Source organism: Phyllobates terribilis, unplaced genomic scaffold (genome assembly GCF_046119375.1).
Source record: "Phyllobates terribilis strain yellow unplaced genomic scaffold, ASM4611937v1 Scaffold_181__1_contigs__length_3860067, whole genome shotgun sequence".
NCBI classification, from domain to species: Eukaryota; Metazoa; Chordata; class Amphibia; order Anura; family Dendrobatidae; genus Phyllobates; species Phyllobates terribilis.
In genome coordinates this window covers 2,907,058-2,927,242 of record NW_027362941.1, presented here as the reverse complement: position 1 = coordinate 2,927,242, position 20,185 = coordinate 2,907,058, and the positions used below count along the sequence as shown (strand labels likewise).

The following is a 20,185-nucleotide window of genomic DNA, read 5'->3' as shown; positions in this document are numbered from 1 at the left end:
TCAACCTACTTACCGTATTTGCCAGCGTATAAGATGACTTTTTTGCCCTGAAAAACATGCCTCCAAGTGGGGGGGTCGTCTTATACGCCGGGCAGATGCCGGGGCCCTGAGCAGGCGGGGTGTCCCACTTGTGGTCGGGCACCCCGCCGGGCTATGGGGGGAGGAGAGCGATGTCAGCGCCCGCCCTTGCTTGCTCAGAACCCCTGCAGCCGGATACTTACCTCTCCTCGTGCCTCCTCATATCCGCTGTCTTCTTGCTGTGCGCTCCTTGTGATGTCTCAGGTCAGAGGGTGCGGTGACATCTTTCCACCGTGCCCTCCCCTGAGCCATCACAGGCAGCGCAGAGCAGGATGAGGCTGGAGTCCGGAGCAGTGCCAGCAGGTGAGGAGGAGTGAGGTGAGTATAGGATTTTTTTTTTTTTTATGTATGGAGGCATGGAACATAATATGGGGGGGTGACATCCTGCATGGGGCATAATATGGGGGTTGACATCCTGCATGGGGCATTATATGGGGGGTGACATCCTGCATGGGGCATTATATGGGGGGTAACATATGTTGTCAAAAGAAACAAAAAAGTGGTCCCAAGCAGTTGGATAAACTCTACCAAGTGTAAACAAGGTCATGATAAGATAAACATGGCTGTGTCTGAACAGGGGCAAGTGTTGCAAAAAAAAACAAAAAAACTTGTAGGCAGAAAATAGAGGTTAATCTAAACTGCCCTATGTCATTTAGGCACAAATAATCTTTATATTCGCACATTCTGATGACATGTCACACATGTACCTCTGATCTTCTATATATACAGTTGGTTTCCATAAGGTTCATAAAATGTATATATCTTCTCAGCTCATGGGATGCAACATATTAAATAATATTGGTGAGATTGTGGTTGATTATACTGGTAAGTGTGTGCGTGTGTATAATTATTTATATATATATATATATATATATATATATACATACATATACATACATATATACATATACAGATATATATATACACATACATACTAGCTATTGAGCCTGTTCTACGCCCAAGTGGCGAGCATTTTTATTGGTATATGGTCCCCCATGCTAGTATGTGCTGCCCCCCATCCTGGTATTTGTGCTGCCCCCATCCTGTCCTGGTATGCATAGCACCCCTCATCCCCATCCTGGTATTTGTGCTGCCCCCATCCTGGTATTTGTGCTCCCCAATCCTTTTCCTCCATCTTGTTATGTGCTGCCCTCATCCCTATCCTGGTATGCATGGCACGCCTCATCCCTATCCTGGTAGGCATGGCACCCCTCACCCCCAATCCTGGTATGCATGGCACCCCTCATCCCGCAATCCTGAAATGCATGGCACCACTCATCCTGCAATCCTGGAATGCATGGCACCCCTCATCCCGCAATCCTGGAATGCATGGCACCCCTCATCCCTGGAATGCATGGCACCCCTCATCCCGCAATCCTGGAATGCATGGCACCCCTCATCCCCCAATCCTGGTATGCATGGGACTCCTCATTCCCAATCCTGGTATGCATGGCACCCCTCATCCCCAATCCTGGTATGCATGGCACCCCTCATCCCCAATCCTGGTATGCATGGCAACCCTCATCCCCAATCCTGGTATGCATGGCCCCCTCATCCCAAATTTGATATACATGGCATGCATGGTACCCCGCATCTCAATTCTGGTATGTATGGCCTCCTCAGCCCTCAATCCTGGTATGCATGGTACCCCGCATTCCTATCCTGGCATGCATGGTACCCCTTATCCCTATTCTGGTATGCATGGCTCCCTCATCCCCAATCTTGGTATGTATGGCCCCTTCATCCCTATCCTGGTATGCATTGCACCACATATTCCTATTCTGGTATGCATGGTACCCCTCATCCCTATTCTGGTATGCATTATACCCCTCATCCTGGTATGTATGGCACCCCATCTATCATCCTGGTATGCATAGTACCGCGCATTCCTATCCTGGTATGCATGGCACCCCTCACCCCCCAATGCTGGTATGCATGGCCCCCCTCACCTCCCAATCCTGGTATGCATGGCCCCCCTCACCCCCCAATCCTGGTATGCATGGTACACTTCACCCCCCAATCCTGGTATGTGTGGTACCCCTCATCCCCCAATCCTGGTATGTGTGGTACCCCTCATCTCCCAATCCTGGCATGTGTGGTACCCCTCATCCCCCAATCCTGGTATTTGGCCACCTCATCCCTTTCACACTGCACACATACAAAAAAGAACCACTTATACTCACCTTTCTTCCCTGTGCTCCATCGCTGCCGTGTCCTGTTCTGCCGGAGGCTGGGGGAGGAGTGTGGCGCCGGAGTACATGCGTGCCCATGCCACGCTGTGCAGCGCCATTTTGCTGAAGATACACTGCAAATGTGTCTTCAGTAAATGGCGCCAGGTAGCGCTATGTGCATGCGCTGATTCCGACGCCTTCACTCCTGCCCCGGACTCTGGCGAGAAGATAGTAGCCGCGGCAACGCTCCTCCCGGTCAGCTAAGTATGACGCCGGAGATCGCGGTATGCGTTGTGTCGTGCATGTGCAGTCTATAGAGGCTTCAGACAAAGGGATGGTTATATATGTATATACAGTACAGACCAAAAGTTTGGACACATCTTCTCATTTAAAGATTTTTCTGTATTTTCATGACTATGAAAATTGTACATTCAAACTGAAGGCATCAAAACTATGAATTAACACATGTGGAATTATATACTTAACAAAAAAGTGTGAAACAACTGAAAATATGTCTTATATTCTAGGTTCTTCAAAGTAGCCACCTTTTGCTTTGATGACTGCTTTGCACACTCTTGGCATTCTCTTGATGAGCTTCAAGAGGTAGTCACCGGAAATGGTTTTCACTTCACAGGTGTGCCCTGTCAGGTTTAATAAGTGGGATTTCTTGCCTTATAAATGGGGTTGGGACCATCAGTTGTGTTGTGCAGAAGTCTGGTGGATACACAGCTGATAGTCCTTCTGAATAGACTGTTAGCTGCTTTTTTATTGCCATAATACTGGAGCTGCTCGCTCCAGAGAGCACAGTGGGTGGTCTCTGTGAGTAATAGGGATCGTGTGGAATCCCTAAGATATGGCATCTCATTTAGTGAGAATAAACAACCTTAGTCATACTGGTAGGTACCTCAATCAAAGTCTCATTTTATGACCATCACCATATTTAATCATAATAGAAAGTACACAATTGAGCGTACTGGTATATATAATTTACAAATTTACAGGAGAGGAAAAATGATCCGGCTTATTAGCCTACCATAGGTGATACATATTGGCCAAAAACATGGCTATTGAAGACTCTTCTTTCTTCTACCTGCATGGATTATTCAGATAGATCTAACAGATGCCCTATCCTAGAGAATAAGCCTAATAAAAGAGAAAAAAAAGAAAAAATTAAATATAAAAGACCTACAATAATATGCATAGTAACATTGTGACTGTCTCCAAAACACCTATCTCTGTTTGTAGAAACCAGAAAAAGATGTTCTTTGTTAAGGCCCCAAGGTGCCATACCTTGTAACTTGAAGATCCATCTCGATTCCCTGCATAACAGGGCATTTGTAGAGTCCCCCCTCTGATTGATATCTTAAGTGCCTCAAGGCCCATAACTCTAATCCCCCTAGGGCTCTCCCCATGCTCCTGAAGAAAATGTGATGCTATTGAGGTAATGGATTTACCTTTGAATAGATCTTTATGTGCAGTCCTTATATTGGATAAATGCTGTTGGATGCTTTTTCGAAATTGCTGCGTGATTTGGCCATCATAGATTTTAAAACACGGGCAAATCAGAGCATAGATCATATTTCTCATGCAACCGTTAAAATAACTTTTACCCAAATTGAGTTAGATAACATTTTTCTATCCCCTTCGGATACTCCCTCAATTTCTGTTCTTTAGTTGGTAATGAAATCCAATCCTTAGGGTGTACACCCTGACACCTTTAAAGCCCAAGTCTCACATAGCGAGATCGCTAGCGAGATCGCTGCTGAGTCAAGGTTTTGGTGACGCAACAGCGACCTCACCAGCGATGTTGCTATGTGTGACACTTTGCAGCGATCAGGCCCCTGCTGTGAGGTCGCTGATCGCTGCAGAATGTCCTGGACCTTTTTTTGGCCGTTGCCCTCCCGCTGGTCAGCACACATCGCTGTGTGTGACCAGCGGGAGCAGCGATCAGGCTGGTAACCATGATAAACAGCGGGTTACTTGGGGCGCACGCGCACTTAGTAACCCGCTGTTTATCATGGTTACCACTCTGCTACGGTAACCTCCCGCTCACCACAGCAGAGTGGTAACCATGATGAACAACGGGTTACTAGGAGCGCGTGTGCCCCTAGTAACCCGATGTTTACCATAGTTACCAGCCTGCTCTTGCTTCAGCAGGCTCGTAACCAGGAGCAGGACATCGTGGAAAGATTCTTTCCACGATGTCGCTGCTCCCCTGATCGTTGGTGAGCCTGCCTGTTTGACAGCTCACCAGCGACCACATAGCGACGCAGCAACGATCCCTGACAGGTCGTATCGTTGTCGGGATCGCTGCAGTGTCGCTAAGTGTGACGAGGCCTTAAGTATTGGAGGCAACACATTGACATTCCAGATAAGATAAGGATGGGATGGATTCAATTCAGGAAACCCATTATAAACGAAACGTGGAGAGAAACTCAATATAAAATCATACATGGGGCAATATACGCCTTTAACATCCGTAAAAAAAACTCTCTATCAAATAGACTAACGGCTTGTCCTAAGTGCCAGCATCCCTACTCTGACCTCCTACACGGCCTCTGGTGCGGTCCTGAGACAGTTTCCTATTGGGGACAGGTATCTGATCTAGTTTATACCATGTGGGACCCTGGGTATACCCTTTCTCCATATCTAGCACTGTTGCACTTTGAGTAGCACCATAATCTCTGATAGGAAGGTGGGTGGTCCACCTGGTTTATTACATACCTTGCTTATACTAGCAAAAAAAGCAGCTCCTTAAATATTGGTTAGATCCCAATATCCCCCCCATTGAAAAATTAATAGCACAAATAAAACATTTTATGTAAGTAGAGCTGCAACATGCTCTCGGCAATAAAGAGTCACAAGCAGGCAAATTTCTTCTGAAGTGGAAACAGTTTATTATAAATTATTGTTCAATTAGTGAAAAACAGAGGGTGGTGGGGCCCTTCACATCCACTGCATGGTATGTGTTATAAGATCTTAAGGATAGCCTGGGTCTTCTGCATTTGACCTAAAAAGGGAAGGAGAGGAAAAAAATAGTTTTCTTGATGACATTAATTAAATAATTACAACATCAGCTATCTTTTATGTTTGACTATTAGTTAAAAACTGAAAGGTTGTCAATCTTGTATTGTGTATTTTGTTCTCAATTTTGTTTTTCCTCGACATTCCAGTTAAATCTGTTACACCCTTCACCTGGGTACAAACCCACAACCTTGTAGCTCTATTTAAATTCACGGCGGTTCGCTTTAAATTGCTCATTGTGAGTCGATCCTTCAGTTTTCTTACTCTCCTTGCTATTGTCGCGCCCAGGGGATGGGGAGGACTCGGCGCCCGGGCCTTGTTGTTAGTTTTGGGGGATGTCGCGGTAGACGGCTCCCGGGCCCGTACCCTGGGCCTCTCTTTAAAAAAAGGGTGGATAATTCTATAAAAGTTTGTGACGCCACCTGTGGTGTCTGATGAGGATCACCAGCGCTGCGGCAGCCCACTGAGGCCGGTGTTAAGGCAGCTTGCGTGGTATAGCTCCCCATAGGTGGAGCTAGGCCTCAGGGAAGTGGGGATGTACGGATGCAGGACAGATGGGACCCAGCCGGCTCAAAGCAAGAACAGGGACAGACACGATAGTCACTTCAGTACCTTTTACTGATGGAAGATCAGGCACATCCCAGAGCACTGTAGGGTGATGGGTGCATATCAGGATCCTCCCCAGTGAGCGGGTATAGGGCCTCCTGTTTCTTGCCTTTGTGTAGTCAGTTTCTGACCTGCCTGGAGCTAGGCCTAACTTTGTTTCTGTCCTGCACCGGCTGACTTTGTGGTAGGGCCTTCTCTTGAAATACACGCTCCCAGCTTGCGGGGCCTCCGTGACTCATGGCTCTGGTATGATCAGCTCTTGGGTGATCCTGGGACTTGAAGTCTTCCAGAGGGGTCTCCGGTTGTCTACAGGGGGATATACGGCCCTGTAGACGCGGACCCGGTGTCCGGTATATGTTTTCTGGGGTGAGCTTGTACATCTCCTCTGCCCCCAATGCTACTCACTCCTCTAGCCTTCGGCCTCGCTCGGGGCCCTCACTAGGCTACACACACTAGCGGCAGCTTGCCGCAGTTCACCGCTCTCATGGCGTCGGCACGCCTTGGGCTCTAACTGAGCTCTCTCTGGACTACAGTTCTGAATACACTGCAAGTGCAGTGTATTCAGAACTGCACTTGCTGAACTCTCCAGAGGAACTGACTGCCTAGCTCCACCTTCCCTATTTATATCCCTATCGGGCTCCCTCTGCTGGTCTGAGGTGGAAGGTGGAGGTGTGTGTGTGCTGTGGGGGCCTCTTGTGGAGGAATCCGTTCATGCACCCCTCTAGGATCTGTGGCACTCATGCGCAGCAGGGGCGCCACATTATCATCATTGGAGTATAAGATAGAAAGGGTTTCAACCTTGTTTCACTAAGTAGAATCTGGAACCAAGGGATAGTATCACCTGGCCTATATCTAGACCAGGTTGGTTGTCTGTGTACATATAGCCATTTTTTTGTGCTTTTTAAATGTTTTTAAAGATTCTCTTTGTGGCTTGTTTTTGTTATTTGGTATTAACAAATAAAAAACTGCCTAAGGTGATCACTATGGTCTACATACAGTTAGGTCCATATATATTTGGACAGAGACAACATTTTTCTAATTTTGGTTCTAGACATTACCACAATGAATTTTAAACAAAACAATTCAGATGCAGTTGAAGTTCAGACTTTCAGCTTTCATTTGAGGGTATCCACATTAAAATTGGATGAAGGGTTTAGGAGTTTCAGCTCTTTAACATGTGCCACCCTGTTTTTAAAGGGACCAAAAGTAATTGGACAGATTAAATAATTGTAAATAAAATGTTCATTTCTAGTACTTGGTTGAAAACCCTTTGTTGGCAATGACTGCCTGAAGTCTTGAACTCATGGACATCACCAGACGCTGGGTTTCCTCCTTTTTGATGCTCTGCCAGGCCTTCACTGCGGTGGTCTTCAGTTGCTGTTTGTTTGTGGGCCTTTCTGTCTGAAGTTTAATCTTTAACAAGTGAAATGCATGCTCAATTGGGTGGAGATCAGGTGACTGACTTGGCCATTCAAGAATATTCCACTTCTTTGCTTTAATAAACTCCTGGGTTGCTTTGGCTTTATGTTTTGGGTCATTGTCCATCTGTAGTATGAAACGACGACCAATCAGTTTGGCTGCATTTGGCTGGATCTGAGCACACAGTATGGCTCTGAATACATCAGAATTCATTTGGCTGCTTCTGTCCTGTCACATCATCAATAAACACTAGTGACCCAGTGCAACTGGCAGCCATGCATGCCCAAGCCATCACACTGCCTCCGCCATGTTTTACAGATAATGTGGTATGCTTTGGATCATGAGCTGTACCACGCCTTCGCCATACTTTTCTCTTTCCAACATTCTGGTAGAGGTTGATCTTGGTTTCATCTGTCCAAAGAATGTTCTTCCAGAACTGTGCTGGCTTTTTTAGATGTTTTTTAGCAAAGTCCAGTCTAGCCTTTTTATTCTTGATGCTTATGAGTGGCTTGCACCGTGCAGTGAACCCTCTGCATTTACTTTCATGCAGTCTTCTCTTTATGGTAGATTTGGATATTGATACGCCTACCTCCTGGAGAGTGTTGTTCACTTGGTTGGCTGTTGTGAAGGGGTTTCTCTTCATCATGGAGATTATTCTGCGATCATCCACCACTGTTGTCTTCCGTGGGCGCCAAGGTCTTTTTGCATTGATGAGTTCACCAGTGCTTTCTTTCTTTCTCAGAATGTACCAAACTGTAGATTTTGCCACTCCTAATATTGTAGCAATTTCTCGAATGGGTTTTTTCTGTTATTGCAGCTTAAGGATGGCTTGTTTCACCTGCATGGAGAGCTCCTTTGACCGCATGTTTACTTCACAGCAAAACCTTCCAAATGCAAGCACCACACCTCAAATCAACTTCAGGCCTTTTATCTGCTTAATTGAGAAAGACATAACGAAGGGATTGCCCACACCTGTCCATGAAATAGCCTTGGAGTCAATAGTTCAATTACTTTTGGTCCCTTTAAAAACAGGGTGGCACATGTTAAGGAGCTGAAACTCCTAAACCCTTCATCCAATTTTAATGTGGATACCCTCAAATGAAAGCTGAAAGTCTGAACTTCAACTGCATCTGAATTGTTTTGTTTAAAATTCATTGTGGTAATGTCTAGAACCAAAATTAGAAAAATGTTGTCTCTGTCCAAATATATATGGACCTAACTGTATATCTTTTTTTCCTTCTTTCTGATTCTTGAATTGATATGTAACAGTTGATCCCCTTTTGTCCACTAGGTGGTGCCCTCCTAAATAAGATATATAGAGTTTATTTATTTCAAGTTGCTTTGTTTTTGTTGTCTCTTATACAACAAGATTTCTTGGAGTTGTGCCACGCCTAAAACTATTAATAGTATCCAGACTATAATTGAATAATCCTGTCATGGGCCTGACCGCCAGAGAGGTAGCCTGGCGTAACCAGGCAGAGGATATTTTTGGTAGGTTTTTTTTGGATATAGCACAGTGTGCAGGTGGTAGTACTGGTAGCCTCTATAAGCTTTCAAATAATCTAATCAAATTGCACAAGGCACTAACAAAAACATGGTGGAATATAAAAAAGTCTACTAGAATATAAGAAAATGGGTTTAGCTCCAAGAGGATTAAGGGTTCAGATATTCCCAGCATGGGAAACAGATCAGGAATTTAGACAGACATGGGAATCGGGTATCTCTAAATGCATTGAGATCCTTTTGGATAGGCTTATTGATCATGACCAAAAACTTAAAAAAAACTTAAGGTTGAGATCAAGGATAAAAAAAAGAATCTCCTTTCCTATGATTCTGAGAGGGAGGTTGCACCATTTCGAGATCGGCTGAAAACTAGCATTGACCAATTTGAGAGGGATCTCAAACGGGCAAAAAAACAAAAAGTTTATACTTGATAAGACTGACTTTGATTCAAATACAGTATACAAGTGGATACAAAGGCAACTTGAGGACCACTCAACAAGCTAAAAACTTGAAAAAAATGAATCCTATGACTGTATGTGAACTCTCTAGTGATGAGTTTTTATCCTCAGAAATAAGTGAGTCAGAAAATGCAAACGAAGGGGCAGGCGCAAACACACCCAATTTAAGAAAAAGGAAATTCAGGAATTGGTCCCAGACTTACAAATGGGATCTGAGACATACCAAGAGGAAGTAATTGTGAATCCAGATGCAGATGAGGGTAACCTCATAACTATTAACCTTTCAAATCATGTTCTTAGTGAAATGGAAGAAAAAATACTTTCTCATTTTCCCCGATGACTAGACTCAACAAATTTACTCTCTTCAAAGACGTCTATGCTTTTTGTAGGCAATTAGAGTTTAAACTATTATATAACCAAACATCCCTTGTAGATACGCTTCCACAGGATGAAAGGCTGGGCTTCCAAAATCTACTACTTACTGGAGGAGAATGAGACAACTCCAGGTAATAAGAAAAAGTTACTGAAAGAATTCCCTCACAAGTGACACCCTCTTTTTCCCTGCAATTCAGAATTTTTTCCATTCCGTTCGCAGGGACATAGAGGGACTCAAGATCGATAGAGGGAGGCATAACAACCTATCCAAAGAAGAAAATGAGGCACTCAATGACCTCATTAAGAATAAGACCTACATTATAAAAGAAGAGGACAAGTGGGGCCATGTTGTGTTGTGGCCCATTGAATTAGACACAAAGGTGAAGCGTCAGTTGGCAAATGGTCTCCGTTACCAGGTTCTGCCCTCGGACCCCAACGAAACGTTAAAGGGGAAATTGAATTGATTACTTTTGAACACATTACATCACAATACAATTACCAAAAAGGAAAATTATTTTCTGTCAACTCAACACCCAACTACTCCCACACTGTACATGCTCCCCACGGTGCATAAATCAATGAAGGAACCACCAGGTAGGCCTATAGTGGCGGGAATAGGGGGTCTGTTTGAAGGACCATATGTTTATATTGATTTTTATCTACAACTCATGGTCCTTTCCCTTGGTTCGTGTATCAGAGATTCATCGGACCGGATTCAACGACTTGACACTCTCTCCATACCAGCAGATACTGTCTTGATTACACTTAACGTTGAGTCATTATATACCAACATTGGACACAAACTGGATATAGAAGCTATTACCTTCTTCTTGGACTCTAACAGCACAGGTAATGGGAGAGACGATAGAATAAAAAATAATAAAGAAAACTAAATAACTATTTAATTTGCTATCGTGTCTTCTACAGACATATCTCGTACTGCAATGGGTGCACGTTGTGACCCCGCTTGTGCAAATCTTTTTTTAAGGTGGTGGGAGAAAACTAAATTGCAAACCCTGGATACATTCCAAAAGGAATGTAATCCAGTGGTTCCGCTTCATAGAAGACATTTTTTTCTTTGGAGAGGTAGTATGGAGGATTATAATCATTTCATCGCTACCTTAAATGATAACCCATGGGACATTAGATTGACGAAGAATCTCTTTCTATCATCAATAGCATTCCTGGATTTGAAGATTTAAATAGAGGGCATCTCCATCAAAACTAACCTGTACCGAAAACCAACAGCGACTAACAGCCTTCTGCACTATACCAGCTTCCACCCGGGACACCTTTGTGATGGCACTCCGAAGGGTCAGTTCCTCCTGGCCCGGAGAAAATGTACTATGCTGGATGACTTTAAAACAGAGGCCAAGGACCTGACCAAAAGATTCAAAGCGTGGGGATACCCAAAAAAGTCATTTCTACAGCTTACCAACATTCGATTAGAATTGAACGTAAAGAGACCTTTCTACCTCAGACGCAAGAGACACCGAAGACAATTAATGTAGTAACTACATTCAACAACCAATGGTCTGTCAGGAAAATACTGAACAAAAACTGGAATATTCTGCTTAGCGAAACAAGGTTGAAACCCTTTCTATCTGATACGCCAATGATGATAGCAAGGTGAGCAAGAAACCTGAAGGATCGACACACAATGAGCCATTTTAAGTGACCCATCGTGAATTTAAATAGAGGTACAAGGTTGGTGGGTTCGTACCTATGTGGAGGGTGTAACATCTGTCCACTGACAACTCTGGAAGAAGGTGACAATCTTCCAACAGCTTTGAGACATTCGCATCAAAAGTTATTTTAATATATTATCTAACTTATTTTGGGTAAAAGTTATTTTAACTGTCGCACAAGAAATATGATCTATACTCTGATTTGCCCATGTTAAAATCTACATGGGCCAAACTACACAGGAATTTCGAAAAAGTATCCAACAGCATTCATCCAATATGAGGACTGCACATAAAGATCTATTAAAAAGGTAAATCCACCTCAATAGAGTCACACTTTCTTCAGGAGCATGGGGGGAGCCCTAGAGAGATTAGAGTCATTGGTCTTGAGGCACTGATATCAATCAGAGGGAGAGACATTACAAATGCCCTGCTACGCAGGGAATCGAGATGGATCTTCGAGTTACAAAGTATCGCACCTCTGGGCCTTAAAGAAGAACATCCTTTTTTCTGGTTTCCACAAACAGAGATATGTGTTTTAGAGAGGGTCACAATGTTACTCTGCATTGTAGATCTTATATTTAATTTTTCCTTTTTTTCTCTTTATTAGGCTTATTCTTTGGGATAGGGCATCTGAGAGATCTATCTGAATAATCTATGCTGGTAGAAGAAAGAACAGTGTTCAATAGCCATGTTTTTATTCAATACGTATTACCTATGGTAGGCTAATAAGCCGATCATTTTTCCTCTCCTGTAAATTATATATACCAGTATACTCATTTGTGTACTTTCTATTATGGTTAAATATGGTGATGGTCATAAAATGAGACTTTGATTGAGACACCTACCAGTATGACTAAGGTTGTTTGTTCTCACTAGATGAGATGCCATATGTAATGTATAAAACTCATAGGAATGAGACGGCATTCACATAAGCCTGATGGAGGAGGTCCTCCCATGGATTAATGCATTCACTTGAATGGCTTGTCACACACACATGATTTGTTTATTATGACGAATATTGGCCTCTTATTTGAATTATGGCCTTAGACCATGCACAATGCTCTAATGAAACATTTTGGGGAAAGTGCAACCTAGCATTTTATTTATTTCTCAAGCAGGTAGTGCAAAGAATGTGTGTAACGGCTTTATCCTGGCTAACTGGTGTTCGTGTTCCTTATTGTTGGGCTAGTGATCCAATGGATTGCCTCTGTGTCATTTTATATATACAGTCATGGCCAAAAGTATTGAGAATGAGACAAATAGTAATTTTTCTAAAGTTTACTGCTTCATTTTTTGTAATGGCAATTTGCATATATTCCTGAATGTCAAAGAGTGATCAGCTTAACAGCAATTACTGTACTTGCAAAGTCAATATTTGCCCAGAAAATGAACTTTAACCCCCAAAACACATTTCAACATCATTGCAGTCCTGACTTAAAAGGAGCAGCTAACATCGTTTTAGTGATTGATCGCCAGCCCTGTCCTCATCAACACCCACACCTGTGTTAATGGATCAATCAGTCATGATTAAATAAGAATGACATCATTGGACACTTTAAAAGGAGGCTGGTTCTTGGTATCATTGTTTCTCTTCAGTTAACCATGGTTATCTCTAAAGAAACACGTGCAGCCATCATTGCACTGCACAAAAATGGCCTAACAGGGAAGAGTATTGCAGCTACAAAGATTGCACCTCAGTCAACAATCTATCGCATCATCAAGAACTTCAAGGAGAGAGCTTCCATTGTTGTCAAAAAGGCTCCAGGGCGCCCAAGAAAGACCAGCAAGTGCCAGGACCGTATCTTAAAACTGTTTCAGCAGCGGGATCGGACTACCAGCAGTGCCGAGCTTGCTCAGGAATGGCAGCAGGCTGGTGTGAGTGCTTCTGTACGCACTGTGAGGCGGAGACTCTTTGAGCAAGGGCTGGTTTCAAGGAGGGCAGCAAAGAAGCCACTTCTCTCCAGAAAAAATATCAGGGACCGACTGATATTCTGCAAAAGGTACAAGAAGTGGACTGCCGAGGACTGGAGCAAAGTCATTTTCTCTGATGAATCCCCTTTTCGATTGTTTGGGACATCTGGAAAACAGCTTATTCGGAGAAGAAGAGGTGAGCGCTACCACCAGTCTTGTCTCATGCCAACTGTAAAGCATCCTGAAACCATTCATGTGTGGGGTTGCTTCTCAGCCAAGGGAATCGGCTCACTCACAGTCTTGCCTAAAAACACAGCCATGAATAAAGAATGGTACCAGAATGTCCTCCAAGAGCAACTTCTCCCAACCGTCCAAGAGCAGTTTGGCGCCCAACAATGCCTTTTCCAGCATGATGGAGCACCTTGCCATAAAGCAAAGGTGATAACTAAATGGCTCATGGAACAAAACCTAGAGATTTTGGGTCCATGGCCTGGAAACTCCCCAGATCTTAATCCCATTGAGAACTTGTGGTCAATCATCAAGAGACGGGTGGACAAACAAAAACCAACAAATTCTGGCAAAATGCAAGCATTGATTATGCAAGAATGGACTGCTATCAGTCAGGATTTGGTCCAAAAGTTGATTGAGAGCATGCCAGGGAGAATTACAGAGGTCTTGAAGAAGAAGGGGCAACACTGCAAATATTGACTTGCTGCATTAACTCATTCTAACTGTCAATATAACCTATTGGTACTCATAATATGATTGCAATTATATTTCTGTATGTGATATAAACATCAGACAAACACTAATAAAAACCAGAGGCCAGCAGATCATGTGAAAATATAATTTTGGTGTCATTCTCAAAACTTTTGGCCATGACTGTACAGCTCTGGCAAAAAAAAATAGACCACTGAACAGTTTTCTATTGGAAAGCATGGAAAGACTGGTGGAAAGCATGCCAAGATGCATGAAAGCTGTGATTAAAAATCATGGTTGGTCCACAAAATATTGATTTCTAAACTGTTCTTGAGTTAAAACATGAGTAATTTGAGGTCTGAAAGCTCTGTTTCTTTTTTAGTATTTTGACGCTTTATCATTTGCTGCAAATAAATCCAAAATTTTTAGCTTTGAATTTCGGAGACATGTTGTTAGTAGTTTATAGACTAAAGCAACAATGTACATTTTACTCAAAAATATACCTATAAAGAGAAGAATCAGAGAAACTGAAAATTTTGCAGTGGTCTCCTAATTTTTGCCAGAGCTGTATGTACTTACCAGTATGATCAACCACAATCTCACCAATATTATTTAATATGTTGCATCCCATGAACTGAGAAGATATATATATATTATGAACCTTATGGAAACCAACTTTTATATATATATATATATATATATATATATATATATATATATATATACACAGTGTGTACAGAAAGTATTCAGACCCCTTTAAATGTTTCACTCTGTTTCATTGCAGCCATTTGGTAAATTCTAAAAAGTTCATTTTTTTCTCATTAAAGTACACTCTGCACCCCATCTTGACTGTAAAAAACTGAAATGTAGAAATTTTTGCAAATTTATTAAAAAAGAAAAACTGAAATATCACATGGTCAGAAGTATTCAGACCTTTTGCTCAGACACTCATATTTAAGTCACATGCTGTCCATTTCCTTGTGATCCTCCTTGAGATGGTTCTACTCCTTCATTGGAGTCTAGCTGTGTTTAATTAAACTGATAGGACTTGATTTGGAAAGGCACACACCCGTCTATATATGACCTCACAGCTCACAGTGCATGTCAGACCAAATGAGAATCATGAGCTCAAAGGAATTGCCCAAGGAGCTCAGAGACAGAATTGTGGCAAGGCACAGCTCTGGCCAAGGTTACAAAAGAATTTCTGCATTACTCAAGGTTCCTAAGAGCACAGTGGCCTCCATAATCCTTAAATGGAAGAGGTTTGGGACCACCAGCAGTCTTCGTAGACCTGGCCGTCCAGCTGAACTGAGCAATCGTGGGAGAAGAGCCTTGGTGAGAGAGGTAAAGAAGAACCCCAAGATCACTGTGGCTGAGCTCCAGAGATGCAGTAGGGAGATGGGAGAAAGTTCCACAAAGTCAACTATCACTGCAGCCCTCTACCAGTCGGGCCTTTATGGCAGAGCTTCTCCTCAGTGCAAGACATATGAAAGCCTGCGAGAGTTTGCTCAAAAACACATGAAGGACTCCCAGACTATGAGAAATAAATTTCTCTGGTCTGATGAGACGAAGATAGAAGTGGTATATGTGGAGAAAACCAGGCACTGCTCATCACCTGCCCAATACAATCCCAACAGTGAAACATGGTGGTGGCAGCATCAAGCTATAGGGGTGTTTTTCAGCTGCAGGGAAAAGACGACTGGTTGCAGTGGAAGGAAACACGAATGCAGCAAAGTAGAGATATACTGGATGAAAACCTCTTCCAGAGTGCTCTAGACCTCAGACCTGGCCGAAGGTTCGCCTTCCAGCAAGACAATGACCCTAAGCACACAGCTAAAATAACAAGGAGTGGCTTCAGAACAACTCTGTGACCATTCTTGTCTGGCCCAGCCAGAGCCGTGACCTAAACCCAATAGAGCATCTCTGCAGAGACCTGAAAATGGCTGTCCACCAATGTTCACCATCCAACCTGACGGAACTGGAGAGGATCTGCAAGGAAGAATGCCAGAGGATCCCCAAATCCAGGTGTAAAAACTTGTTGTATCATTCCCAAGAAGACTCATGGCTGTACTAGCTCAAAAGGGTGCTTCTACTCAATACTGAGCAAAGGGTCTGAATACTTATGACCCTGTAATATTTCAGTTTTTCTTTAATAAATGTTCAAAAATTTCGAAAATTTTTGTTTTTTTTCAGTCAAAATGGGTGCAGAGTGTACGTTAATGAGAAAAAAAATGAACTTTTTAGAATTTACCAAATGGCTGCAATGAAACAGAGTGAATAACTTAAAGGGGTCTGAATACTTTCCGTACCCACTGTAGAAGATCAGAGGTTTCGAGTGTTCCCACAAAAGCCTTTTGCCATACATGTGATGTTACTTCTATATGCAAACTTTGTTCACTCGTTATTTCGTCACCGTCATCAGAATGTGTGTAAATAAATATTATTTGTGCTTAAATGACATTATGCTGTTTAAATTAACCTCTATTTTTTGCTTACACGGAGCTATTAAAAAACTGTTTTTTTGCAACACTTGTCTATCCTGACATGGCCTTGTTTGCACTTGAGAGGGTTTAACTGTTTGGGACCACTTTATGTCTTATGTTTATGTAATGATGCTCAATAGTGATGAGCGAGTATGTATCGTTAACCCCTTCGGCGAGCACTCGCCGAGTATTTGCAGCGTGCTCGGCCTTTCTGTTACTGTCGCTGCGGCTGCAAGTGTCAGAGCTGTTAGACAGCTGTGACACATGCAGAGATTGCCTGTCGAACACACAATCCCTGAATGTGTCACAGCTAACAGCGACAGTAACAGAGATGCCGAGAACGCCGCAAATAATCGGCGAGCACTCGAGCGTGCTTGCCGAAAGGGTTAACGATACATACTCGCTCATCACTAGTACACAACCTTTGCGCCTCCTCCTATGCGATATTATACTTAAGTCTGCCTGAGAGTGTCCTAGAGTCTGCATATTGTTTATATTTTCTGTTTACCATAGGCCCATTTGGCAGAATCATGTCTTAGCCACAAGATGCCATGTTTGCAATGTCTTTTTGAACTTAATGAATGCATGGCACATGCGCTAGATCTCTGGTGCCACCTTTCCATTGTCTACACGATACTTCCGGATTTTTTTATTATTATTTATTTATATAGCACCATCGATTCCATGGTGCTGTACATAAGACGGGTTACATGCAAAATACAGTAATCTCTTACAGTAAATGAACTAACAATGATGGGCTGGTACAGAAGGAAGAGGGCCCTGCCCTTGCAAGCTTACATTCTGCAGGATGATGGGGAAGGAGACAGTAGGTTGGGGGGTTGCAGAATCTCTGGTGGTGGTGGTGCGGCAGCGTGGTCATTACAAGTTGTAAGCTTTCTTGAAAAGAAGGGTTTTCAGGTTCCGTCTGAAGGATCCGAGTGTGGAGGATAATCGGACTTGTTGAGACACAGAATTCCAGAGGATGGGGGATATTTGGGAGAAGTTTTGGATGCGATTGGGTGAGGAATGAATAAGTGTGGAGGAGAGGAGGTGGTCCTGGGAGGACCGGAGATTACGCGAGGGAATATATCGGGAGTTTAGTTCAGAGATGTACAGAGGAGAAAGGTTATGGATGGCTTTTGGTCAGTGTTAGTAGTTTGAACTGGATACGCTGGGCAATTGGGAGCCAGTGAAGAGATTTGCAAATGGAGGTAGCAGGGGAGTAGCAAGGAGAGAGATGAACTAGGTGTGGAGTAGCAAGGAGAGAGATGAACTAGGTGGGCAGCAGAGTTAAGTACATACTAGAGAGGTGCAAGAGTGTCAGCAAGTAGGCCTCAGAGGAGGATGTTGCAGTAGTCAAGGCGGGAGATGATGATGAGGGCAAGCACAAGCACTTTAGTAAATTGAGGGTTGAGGAATTTGATGGATAGATTCTGGAAATATTTTTGAGCTACAGGCGGCAGGAGGTGGGGCGGGGGCTTGGATGTGTGGTTTGAAGGACAGAGCAAAGTCGAGGGTTGCGCCAAGGCAGCGGATTTCTGGTACAGGGGAAAGAGTAATGTCATTTATTTAGATAGATAGATAGATAGATAGATAGATCAGATGGAGAGGATATGTGAGATGGAGGAAAGATGATTAGTTCAGATTTTTCCACATTGAATTTGTGGAAACGGGAGGAGAAGAAGGAGGATATGTTTGCTGTCCAAAATCCCAGAGTGTCTATCAGAGAGGTGACATGTTGGCCAAAGAGGTAGATCTGAGTGTCGTCGGCATACAGGTGGTACTGGAAACCATGGGACTTTATGAGCTGTCCCAGGCCAAGGGTATAGATGGAGAAGAGTAGGGGTCCTAGGACAGAGCCTTGAGGGACTCCGACAGAGAGAGGGCGGGATGAGGAAGTAGTGTGGGAGTGGGAGACGCTAGATGTGCGGTTGGAAAGGTAAGCGGAGATCCAGGCTAGGGCAAGGTCTTTGACACCAAAGGAAGAGAGAATCTGTAGTAGGAGGCAGTTGTCAACTGTGTCAAAACAGAGGACATATCTGCCTCCCTCTGGCTAATTAACTCCCTGGTTTGGGTATATAAATACCTGGTGTGTGCTAGAGAGAGATGCCGGCGATATTCATTAGTACCTGTGAAGGCTTTAGCAAGAACACTACTTTGTCCTCTCTGGAGCTTGAGGACGCGTGCACATTTGTCTGGAGTCGTCTAAAGATAAGCTATTTCCCCGTTTGTGCTTTCTTGTTGTCTGTACTGTTTAGTGGAGATAGACTAGTGCTCATCTCCTCCCTACCCTAGCCTGAGCCAAACGCCAGTTAAAGATAGGGCGAGGTACGGGTGCGGCGATTGTTGAAGAACCAATACAGAAATGTCAGGAGAGACAGGGTAACGCTAGATCAACCTAGAAGTTCTCCACTCCCACCCCCCACCCCCTTTTCCTAGAGTCTGGGCTCCCTTTCCCTATTCCCTTTGTGTTGCTTTAAGTCTTTCCCACACCTTGCATGACATGAGGTTGGTGAGGAGGTGGAATGGGATGGGGTCAAGTGCACAAGTGGTGAGGTGTGATTTGGAGAGACCAGTAAGCTCTGCTTCAGTGATGTTGGAGAGGGATGTTATAGGGGAAGGGCAAAGGTCTGGAAAACAAAGGGGTTGTGGCGGACGCACAATGAAGGCTTGTCTTATTTGGTCAATCTTGTTTTTGAAGTGTGTGGCAAAGTCCTCAGCAGCGATGAGGGAGGTCGGAGGAGGGAGTTAAGTGTTGAATAGTTGTTTCGGGTTGTAGGATAAGGAAGATATGAGGGTTGTGAAGTAGGCCTGTTTAACGGAGGTGAGGGCTGATTTGAATGCGAGTGTTGCTTGTTTGAATGCAGTGAAGTCATCTTGCAAATGTGTTTTCTTCCAACACCGCTCTGCAACACTGGACTTTTGCCGAAGCTTTTTAGTGAGGTTATTGTGCCAGGGTTGTCTATTGATTCGTCGCACTTTGCCATGCACAAGAGGGGCGACAATAGCTGAAGATAAAGTGGCATTGTAGAAAGCTGTGGCGCTGTCTGTGTTGTAGAGTGAAGATATGGATGTCAGTGGTAGAATCAGAGAGTGTGTGAGTGTCTAGATGTGCAAGGTTTCTGCGGATGTGTGCTACTTGCTGGACATGGGTGACAGCTGAGGAGGACAGGGATGAGAAAGTGAGTAGATGGTGGTCAGATAGGGGGAGAGGGGAGATTGAGAGGTTATAGGGAGACCATACATTTGAGCAATGTAGATCCTGACCGGGCTGCCGCTCAATCAGCTGCTGGGTAACTAATCAATTATGTATATTATTTAAATAAGACCAGCTGCATTCAGTGTCTTCAGCATTTTCCCCTGATGAAGCATTGGTAGCGGTGATACGCATGGGGGAACTCTCCTATGCCCGTGTTATTTCATATAGGATCCCTATTTTCGATATCTCTCTCATAACATCTTGGTCATACTGGTACTGTATATTTGGGGGAATATGTCTGAATGAATTGTACATGGCTCTTCACTATATAATGACACTGCAAGTGTTTTACATCTGCCTATTGCATCTTGAAATGAAGTGTTCATATAGCAAGTATTGTTAAACAAGTTTGTCACCAACAGACTTGTTATAGATTGGCTCAATGCAAACCTTGCTTTGCATGTCTTATGCATATCAAATCTGAGGTTATGACATTTCTGTTTACAATATGTCCATGTTTTGAGTTTAATATACATGAGGTTATGGTTGCACAATGCACTTTATTTTGTGT

The 20,185-nt window shown here is 43.5% G+C and overlaps 1 protein-coding gene across 3 annotated transcripts in view; it reads right to left on the bottom strand.

The window, feature by feature from the left end:
- The window catches only part of XKR8 (XK related 8), a 98,812-nt gene that overhangs the window by 17,017 nt on the left and 61,610 nt on the right, over positions 1–20,185 (bottom strand). Inside the window, exon 3 of one of the 3 annotated variants that reach the window (XM_073664978.1) lies at positions 5,123–5,259. The exons of the other annotated variants lie outside the window; for them this stretch is intronic. Within the exon in view, the coding sequence (XP_073521079.1) occupies positions 5,219–5,259 (41 nt within the window). The 3' untranslated portion in view covers positions 5,123–5,218. Of the gene's footprint in view, positions 1–5,122; positions 5,260–20,185 lie in introns of those variants that run through there. 3 annotated transcript variants of the gene reach the window in all.